A 10,093-nucleotide genomic window follows, 5' to 3' on the forward strand; every position below is an offset into this window, starting at 1 on the left:
GTACACAATATATATTTGTTGCATGAACAAATAACTTCTTGTATAGATTACTCTATGGCAGGGTTGGCTAACTTTCTGTAAAGGGCAGACAGCAAATATTTTAGCCTTTGCATGTTACAGTCTCTTCCATAACTATTCAGTTGTGCCAGTATAGTGCAAAAGAAGCCACAGACAACACATAAACTAATGACATGCTGTGATCCAATAACAGTTCATTTGAAAAACAGGCAGTAGGCCAAATGTGGCTCACAGACGATAGTTTGCCAACCTATGCTTTAAAGTTTTACTCTACAAAATTAAAGCTCAAAATACATTATTGCCTCAACATCTTCCTTGATAGCATGAAACAAAAGTGAAACAACAGGATTCGGTACCTTGAGTCGAGCCAGTGGTGCTATGTGCACAGTAGTAGCCCGAAAAAATTGACAAAAAACCTGCATAACGTCAAACCGGAACATCCTGTTTACAGAAGAAACTAACCTCAAGGCTGAAGCTATTTATGGTGGAGCATGACGTGGGAAAGTACACGCGGGAAAATAAGATGTTGGGAAACACAGTGGAAACAACCACAAGGAAGACAACAGTTGTGTTTTTGTGTTACCCAGATGCCGGGACCCAGGTATAAAGACACCAGAGAAGCAGCTTCCAGACATCATCATCCTCCTCCCCAGTACCAGCCCAGCCACACGCCACCATGTGCCACACCAGCTGCTCCCCAGCCTGCCAGCCAACCTGCTGCATATGCAGCCCCTGCCAGGCATCCTGCTATGTGCCCGTGAGCTGCCAGTCCTCCGTGTGCATGCCCGTGAGCTGCACGCACATTGTGTGCATGGCTCCCTCCTGCCAGCCCTCCGTGTGCGTGCCCGTGAGCTGCAGGCCCATCATATATGTGACTCCCTCTTGCCAATCTTCGGGGTGCTGCCAGCCCCCCTGCACCACTGTCCTCTGCAGACCCATCTCCTGCAGCACCCCTTCCTGCTGCTGACCAGCTGCTCCTGGTACACGGGGGTACACATCTGTATCCCTCCGTGAATAAGCATCTGGTGGACCCCCAGATTGCACACATAGGGCAGATGAAAAGCATGCTCAAGGAAACCTCTGAACTCTGGGGTGAGAACGTGGAAAAATGATTCAGACCTTCCGTGACCCTGGGAACCCCCTCAAGGAAGTCTTGGCTGCCAGAGTCCTTCTCTCACTCCAGCAGGAAACTAAAACCCATGTGAGCCAAATAAATCGGCTGTCCCTATACACCTCATCTCTCTCTTTTATCTTCAAGTATTTCGTAAGTTCTTTCCTTGAAGGTACATACCCACTTTAATGGCAGCAGCACCTCTTCAGAGAGCCACCTTCCTGATGGCTGAGCTGAAGTGGAGGGTCCTTGGTTGGAGGAGTGGCCTGAAGCCTCTGTCCCCCGACTCCCTCCCCAAGCCTTGCACTGTGGGGTAATAAGATGTTGGGAAACACAGTGGAAACCACCATGAGGAAGACAACTGTTGTGTTTTTATGTTACCCAGATGCCTGGGACCCGGGTATAAAGACCACCAGAGAAGAAGCTTCCAGATGGAGGGTGTTGGGGGAGGGTAGAAGAAAACAATCCTCTACCCAGAAGGATGGACAAGAAATAGTCCTGGGCCCCAGATCCCATGCAATACCTCAAAGGATTACTGTGGCAAAGAGGGGAGGAAACTCTTTCAAACAACACCCACCACAAATACAGAGCAGAGTTCGTCTGTCCCCGGGAGGGGTAGCAGGAAGTCCAAGAAAGTCTCATTCTCCAAGTCCCACATGCAAAGGGCCTGCCTAAGACTGACACTGGACCAGGACAACAGAGAGCCCTCCTTTCTCCGCTTCAGCCTAGCAGGCACAGCTCAATAAGCAACGTCAGCCTGCCTCTGGGGAAAGGCAGAAGTGTGTAGAGATCTCCTCTGAATGTCAGGTATGCAGGGGCGTGTGAAACTTAGGGTGGAGCAAAAGCGCTGACCTCCCCACCCCTCATCCTAAGCACAAGCACTGATACACCCTAAGCACAAGCCGTTGGTGCACTGAAGGTAACCACAGTAACAACAAAACCCAAACCACGGTCAATGTCTGACCAGATTGACTCATCCACCTCCCCCCACACACTAATGACCTGACAGAAAAAGAGACACGCGCATTTCCAGAAGGAACTGATGATGTCTGATATTCAATAAAAAATTATAAGATATGCAAAAAAGCAAGGAAAAACCAAGCCATTGTCAGGAGACAAAGAAATCAATAAAACTGGATTCAAAAGTGACCCAGGGGCTGGGCACAGTTCACCCCTGTAACCCCAGCACATTGGGAGGCTGAGGCTGGAGAGTCGTTTGAGCCTGGTGGTTCAAGGCTGCAGTGAGCTGAGATTGCACCACTGCATTCCAGCCTGGGTAAAAGAGCAAGACACTATCTCTAAAAACAGAAAGTAAAAAGTAAAATGACACAGGTGTTAGAGCTATCAGGTATAAACTTTACAATAACTACAATGAATAGATGAAAAGATCAAGAGTAAAGCATTAAAAACATAAATGAACAGATGGGTAATTTCAGCAGAGAAATGGAAACTATAAGAAAGGTCAAGTGGATATGGTAAAAATCAAAATACGGTATCACAGATGGCTTCCTTCAGTGGGTTCATCAGTATACTTGATACAACCAGGTGTGGAAGCTTTGAATTTGAAGACGTGTAAATGTAAATTGACCAAATTAAAACACAAAGAGAAACAGAAAGAGAAGGGTGGAGGGAGACAAGAGCAAAACATCAAATCCTCATTTATGGATGTAATTGGAGTCCCTGAAAGAGAAGAAAGAGAGGGCAGGGCAGAAGAAATATTCAAAGAGGTAATAGTTGAGAAATATTCTAAAAATAATGAAAAACATAAAGTCCCATATCCAAAAAGTTCAGAGAACCCCAAATTGGGTAACTATATCCCCACCACAAATGACTAGACATGTCACATTAAATCTGTGACTGACAAAAACCAAAGGTAAAAAGGGAAATCTTGAAAGCATCAATATTTTAAAAGCAGACTACGAGCATAAGGACAAAGGTAGAGTTTACATCAGACTTCTAATCAGAAATCACATGACCGAAAGTACATCTTTAAAATACTGAAAGAAAATCCGTCGACCCTATGACACTAAAAGTGTCTTTCAAAAATGAAAGAAAACACTTTTTCAGATGAACAAAAACTGAAAGACTTCATTAACAGCACACATGCACTATAAGAAATTCTTTAAAAATTTCTTTGAGACAAGGAATATGATAGCAGAGAGACACTTGAATCCACACAAAGAAAAGACCACCTCTTGGCTGGTGCGGTGGTTCACGTCTGTAATCCCAGCACTTTGGGAGGCCGAGGTGGGTGGATCACCTGAGGTCAGGAGTTTGAGGCCAGCCTGGCCAACATGGTGAAACCCCATCCCTACTAAAACTACAAAAATCAGCCAGGCATGGTGGCGGGCCCCTGTAATCCCAGCTACTCAGAAGGCTGAGGCAGGAGAATTGCTTGAACCCGGGAGGCGGAGGTTGCAGTGAGCCAAGATCGCACCACTGCACTCTGTCCTGGGAACAAAAAGAAAAGAAAGAAAAGAAGAGCTCTAGAAATTATTTTAAAAGAAGATAAATATAAATAGGCCGGGCGCGGTGGCTCACGCCTGTAATCCCAGCACTTTGGGAGGCCGAGGCGAGCAGATCGAGACCATCCTGGCTAACACGGTGAAACCCGTCTCTACTAAAAATACAAAAAATTAGCCGGGCATGGTGGTGAGCGCCTGTAGTCCCAGCTACTCGGGAGGCTGAGGCAGGAGAATGGCGTGAACCCCGGGGGGCGGAGCCTGCAGCGAGCCGAGATCGCGCCACTGCACTCCAGGCTGGGTGACACAGAGTGAGACTCCGTCTCAAAAAAAAAAAAAAAAAAAGCATTATAACTAATTGACTGTCCAGAGCGAAAATAGTGACAGTGCATAGTGGGATTTTTAACATAAGTAAAAGTAAAACATGGCAACAATAACACGAGGAATATAAAACAGGACATGGAGGTACACTGCCGTGAAGTCCTGCCACTTACAGATGAAGTGGCGTCATATTACCCAGAGGTATCCTGTGTTACAGTAAAGGTATGTATTGTAAATCTTAGGCCAAATAAGTTTGAAAAGACGTATTAGGCTATTATCGCCTTGCTATAAGGAAATACCTGAGACTGGGTAATTTATAAAGAAAGGAGGTTTAATTGGCTCACAGTTCTGCAAGCTGTACAGGAAGCATAATACTGGCATCTGCTCAGCTTCTGGGGAGGCAGAATTGTGAGGAAACTTACAAGCACGGTGGAAGGTGAAGAGGGAGCAGGCACATCACATGGCCAGAGCAGGAGCAGGAGAGAAAGACGGGGGCGGGGGGGGGGGGGGCGGGGGGAGGGGCCACACGCCTTTAAACAACCAGGTCTCCCAAGAACTCACTCACTGTCACAAGGACAGCACCAAGGGGATGATGCTAAACCATTCATGAGAAATCCATCCCCATGATCCAATCACCTCCCACCAGGCCCCATCTCCAACACTGGAGATTACAATTCAACATGAGATTTGGGCGGGGACACAAATCCAAACTATATCAAGATGTATACAAAAAGTAGATATAAAAGGGAATAACTAAGAATACTAAACCAAAAAGTGGCATAGAAAGAGGGCAAAGATAAAAAGGAACAGATGGAACAAATAGAATACAATTAGCAAAGTGATATTTTGCTAATATTAAATTAAATGCAAATTAATTTATTAAATTAAATTAAATGCAAATCATCTAAACACCAAAACCAAAAAACAGAGATTTTTAATTGGATTAAATAATTCAGGACCCAACTATATTCTATCTACCAGAAGACTCACATTAAATATAAAAAACATAGATAGGTTAAAAGTAAACAGATGGAAAAATACACCACACAAACATTAATTAAGTAAAATTGGAATGGCTATATTAATATCAAACAAAGTCAACTTCACAAAAGAAATATTACCAAGGATAAAAAGGAATATTACATAATGATAAAGCATCAATTCACCGTGGAAACAACAATTCTAAATGTGTAAGCACCAAACAGCCAACTTTCCAAACACATGCAACAAAAAAACTGAGAAGGGAAAGGAAAAACAGATAAATCAGATTTGTCATTGGACTTCAGCTTCAAGAGAACAAGTAGACAGAAAATCAGGAAGGATACAGAAGGCCTGGACAACACTGTCAATCAACTTGACCTAATGGATATTGACAGAACACTCCACCCAACAATAACAGATACACATTCTTTTCAAGCACATGAAACATTCACCAAAAAGACTATAAAGTGCCATAAAATAAACTTCAACTCATGTAAAAAAGTTGAACTAATACAATGTATGTTCTCTGACCACAAAGAAATTCAGTTAGACATTAACACGAAAAGGATAGTGAGAAACACCCTGCAGAACTGTAAAGTAACCAACACACTTCTAAATAACCCATGGGTCAAAGAAGAATCACAAGAGAATTTAGAAAATATTTTGAATTAAATACAAATTAAAAGACAACATGTCAAAATATATGGAACATGGCTAAAATAGTGTTTAGAGGGATAAAATTATATCATTAAGTGCTTATATTCACAAAGAAGAAAGTCCTGAAATCAATTATCTAAGTTTGCTCTTTAAAGAAAAAAAGCAAATTAAACTCAAAATTAGCAAAAGAAATGAAATAATTAAAAATCTGCAAAAAAAAATGAAGTAGAAAATGGAAAAGAATTCAATGAAAGCAAAAGCTGCTTCTTTGAAAAGAACAATGAAATGAATAAGCATCTAGCCAGACTGAGCGGTAAAATTATAATAAAAAGAAAAAAAAAAGACACAAAATAGCAATATTAGGAGTGAAAAAGAGACATCATTACAAATCTTACAATTATTAAAAACATGATACAGGAATGATGTAAACAACTTCATACCATTAAATTTGATAACATACATAAAACTGGCACATTTTTTAAAAGACAAAAGTATGAAAGCTTATTCCAGAGAAGTAGGTAGCCTGAATAGTATCATATCTATTAAAGAAGTTGAATTTTCAGTTAAAACTTTTCAACAAATAAAACTAGGGGCAAATGGCCTCCCTGGAAAATTCTACCAAACATTTAAAGAGGAAATATAACCAATTCTACATGAACTCTTCCAGAAAATAGAAGGAAAGGAATCATTCCCGATTAAATTCATAGAGCCAGCATAATCTTGATATCAAATTTGAACAAAAGTATTATAGTACATAGTATATAGAAAACTATATACTATTAATAATATCTCTTATGAATATAGATGCAAAATTCTCAACCAAATACTAGCAAATTAAATCCAGAAATATGTAAAAGAGATAAAAGGTCATGATCATGTGAGATTTATCCCAAGAATGCAAGGTTGGTTCAGTGTTAAAAAATCAACTTATAATTCACCATATCAACAGACTAAAGAGGAAGAACCATATTATTATCTCAATAGATTCAGAAAAGGCTTTTGACAAAATTCAACATCCATTCAGAATAAAAACTGCTAGCAAACTAGAAATTAAAAGGAACTTCTTTTAAAGAGCATCTATGAAAAACCTATAGCTAATATCATACTTAATGATGAAAGACTATATGCTTTCCCCTTAAAATCAACAACAAAGCAAGAACATTCACTTTTGCCTCTGCTATTTATTACCATACTGGACTTCCTAAACAGTGAAGTAAAAAGCATGCAGCCTGGAAAGGAAGAAATGACACAGTCTCTATTAACATATTACATTATTGTCTACCTAGAAAATCCCCAAAATTCTACAATAAAGTTACAAGAACTAGTAAGTGAATTTAACAAGGTCAAAGAAAAAATGCCAATATACAAAAATCAATTTCATTTTAATATACTAGCAATGAACAATCAGAAATTGAAACTTAAAAATAGTACCATAACAGCATTAAACTTATAAAATACTTAGGGATAAATTCTGGGGGAAATATATAAAATGTATACATTGAAAACTACAAAATATTGATGAGAAGAATCAGAGAAAACCTAAATAAATAGACCATGTTATGGATTGCTGGATATGTCGACTCTCCCCAAATTGATCTATAGTTTCAATACACTCCCAATCAAAATCTCAGCACAAATTCTGTAGATATTGATAAGCTTATTCAAATATCTATATGGAAAGACAAAGAAACTAGAGCAGCCTAAAGAACTTCTTAAAAGAAGAACAAAATTGGAGAACTCACACTAGCTGATTTGAAGACCTACTATAAAGCTGCATTTATCAGGGCAGGATGGTGTTGGCAAAAAGATACTTAGCATATGACCCAGCTATTCCACTCCTAGACATTTACCCAAGAGAGAGAAACAAATACGTCCATGCAAAAACCTGGACTTGCTAACACATGCCCCATGTGGAGCACTAGCATCACAGAACTTGGGCTCCAAGTGGCCCCGAGGGCCCCACAGCTCCGGAGGGCGGGGGCTGAGCCAGGCCTCATCCATGCTTCTCTGCGCACAGGGCAGGTAGGTTCTCCAGAAGCATTTTTTGGTTACCAACCCTCCCTCCTCTCATGCTCTGATTTCCAGTTTCACCTCTAACTCCCAGCCTGGGGGACCAGAGTGCTTACGTGTGTGCATAAGTGTGTGCACGTTGTATAGTGCACACATTGGGTGTGTTCATGGATTCGAATGTGTTCGGCTGCAAGCATTTATATGTCTGGGTTGATTGGTTCCATTTCTCACTCAGTTTTATCCAAAGCCTCCCAGTTTAAACTACACAATAGGTCCCTGACCACCTTGCCTAAAAGATGATGAAACCAGTTTTTCAACCCTAAACTCAACACTTGCCTCCAAGGCAAATAAAAATCTTGGAATCGAAGGCAGCCAGTAGTGAGAGCGTTCTTCAGGGGACAGTTCTGGGCTATGCTATCTGGAATAGCAGACTCCTGGGGCAAGAGGGCTGGCCCATCTACTGGGGAACGTTTAACCTGAGACAGTCACAGCAGAGCCCCTCAGGAGGGGAATACAGCCCAGACAGGGGAAATGCAGAAGAATGCTACCAGCACAACACAGACTGGGAAAAGCAAGTTCCAGATTACATTCTGAATAATTCCCTTTTCATATCACCAGAAATTACTAAATTAGAAAACACCCATTTCAGGAATACATAGAGATATGACTCAACTCTATTTTTTCTAGAAAGTAACAGAATAAGGAGCACACAATCCCAACAGTGGCTGCCCCAAGAAGTTCTTGGTAAATTATTGATGATGTTCTCATTTCTGTGTCAGGCAGTGGGTTCATGGGGGTTTATTATATTAAGATCCTCAGTAATTGATCATCAGTCAATCAATAAAAACCAAGCCTTTGTGGACCAGTGATGGGAGTGTGTGCTGCAGAACTAATCCAGTTCTGTAAACCTGAGATCCTCCGCGACCTGGGAAACGGGACGTCCACCAACCACATCGGAAAACCCAATCATCAATGCTCTGAGGCTTTGGCCATCAATGCAGGGCTTGCTGGCCTGGAGCAGGAGTGGACAGCCAGTGGGGAAACAAGGCCACTCCACCACAGGCGGGTAAGTCACCGCTGTGGCCACTGCAGCTGGGCCCCGGGAGCCCTGGGAGAGACCACATGGGCATCTGCAGCCGCGCCCTCCACCCGGGACACCACCTTCTGATGAGCACTGGGTGAAGGGATCACTGAAGAGGGTTTAGCAGCAAATTCTATGTAATCAGCAGAATGGATAGCAGGGAGTATGGAAATAAAAAAGACAGACAAGAAACGCAGAGCTGCATGGGGAAAGCTGGTTTATTTGGCTCTCATGGGGTCAGAGAATGACTCTGGGACCCCAGACTTCCCTGGGGGGATGGGCAAGGTCAGCCAGGGCTCCAGATCATTCTGTCACATTCTCAATCCAGAATTCAGAGGGTTCAACTGAGCATGCTTTTCACCTGCACCAGGTGCAGAAGACCAACTGAGGACTCATCCAGGGAGTGTACAGGTGTGGCCTCATCTGCACTGGGAGCAGCGGGTCTGGAGATTCAGGCTCAGCAGCAGGAAGGGATACTGTAGGAGATGGGTCTGCAGAGGACGCTGGTGCAGGAGGGCTGGCAGCACCCAGAGGACTGGCAGGACGGAGCCGCATACATGACAGGCCTGCAGCTCACAGGCACGCACAGGGAGGACTGGCAGGAGGGGGCTGCACACACAATGGGCCTGCAGCTCACAGGCACACACACAGAAGACTGGCAGCTCACGGGCATGCACACGGCTGACTTGAAGCTCATGGGCACACACACAGAAGACTGGCAGCTCACGGGCAGGCACACGGCTGGCTTGAAGCTCACAGGCACACACACGGAGGACTGGCAGCCCACAGGCACACAGCAGGATGCCTGGCAGGGGCTGGGCACACAACAGGCTGGCTGGCAGGGGCTGGGCATGCAGCAGGCTGGCTGGCAGCCCAAGGAGCAGCTGGTATGACACATGGTGGCGTGTGGCTGGATAAGGTAGAGGCAGAGGGCAGTGATGTCTGGGGATGGCCTCCCTGGGCAGCCTTTATACCTGGACCCAGGCATCCCCACAACACAGAAGCACACCTGTCTTCCTTGTTTTTCTTCCTCAGTGCTGTCTCCTGGAGCTTAATTTTCTGTTATAGGTGTCTCTGGGTTTTGTTTGGCCCTTAGCTTCATGACGAATTGCACCTTCTTCGAGCTGTTGGTATGCTTGGAAACCTGCCAGAGTGTTTTACTGGCTTCATCTGGATTCTTCCTTGTTCTTTAAATTTTTACCTGAGTTACTTTTGTGAGATTCCAAAAACTCAGATCTCCAGATTTTCCTCTCTGTGTGATGATGGTCCTTAAACCACAGAAGTTTACACTCCTCTCATGGCTCAGGAAGGCTCCATAGTCAATGTGAGGTAGAACAGAACGTGTCTAGCTGATCTGTGGGTGTCCTGAGAGCTTAGAGCTGGATGAGAGCTAGCAGATGGAGGAAGAACATGGAAATCACTTGTCCATAGGATGAGTGGGGACAAAGGGTG

At 43.3% G+C, this 10,093-nt stretch overlaps 2 protein-coding genes across 3 annotated transcripts; one reads left to right on the top strand and one right to left on the bottom strand.

Moving 5' to 3' along the window:
* Positions 1 to 526: 526 nt before the first annotated feature.
* On the top strand, positions 527 to 1,306 carry KRTAP12-3 (keratin associated protein 12-3). Its single transcript, XM_003319114.3, has one exon. It carries the CDS (start codon positions 695 to 697, stop codon positions 983 to 985), a length of 291 nt encoding a protein of 96 aa, XP_003319162.1. The 5' UTR covers positions 527 to 694; the 3' UTR covers positions 986 to 1,306.
* Positions 1,307 to 8,807: 7,501 nt separating this feature from the next.
* LOC738913 (keratin-associated protein 12-2) lies at positions 8,808 to 9,580 on the bottom strand. 2 transcript variants are annotated; one of them, XM_009441409.1, is made up of 2 exons: positions 9,467 to 9,539; positions 9,099 to 9,322 (listed from the first exon to the last, which is right to left on the bottom strand). In XM_009441409.1, exons 1-2 carry the CDS (start codon positions 9,537 to 9,539, stop codon positions 9,099 to 9,101), a joined length of 297 nt encoding a protein of 98 aa, XP_009439684.1. The 2 variants fall into 2 exon arrangements, with proteins under 2 accessions (XP_001153834.1, XP_009439684.1); XM_001153834.3 differs by having other exon boundaries at positions 8,808 to 9,580.
* Between the last annotated feature and the right edge of the window lie 513 nt (positions 9,581 to 10,093).

The sequence above is a fragment of the Pan troglodytes genome, chromosome 22, assembly GCF_028858775.2.
Source record: "Pan troglodytes isolate AG18354 chromosome 22, NHGRI_mPanTro3-v2.0_pri, whole genome shotgun sequence".
Lineage (NCBI taxonomy): Eukaryota > Metazoa > Chordata > Mammalia > Primates > Hominidae > Pan > Pan troglodytes.

Coding starts and splice junctions, on each gene's coding strand:
- KRTAP12-3 (XM_003319114.3), top strand. CDS start 695: ATGTGCCACACCAGCTGCTCCCCAGCCTGCCAGCCAACCTGCTGCATA.
- LOC738913 (XM_001153834.3), bottom strand. CDS start 9,539: ATGTGTCATACCAGCTGCTCCTTGGGCTGCCAGCCAGCCTGCTGCATG.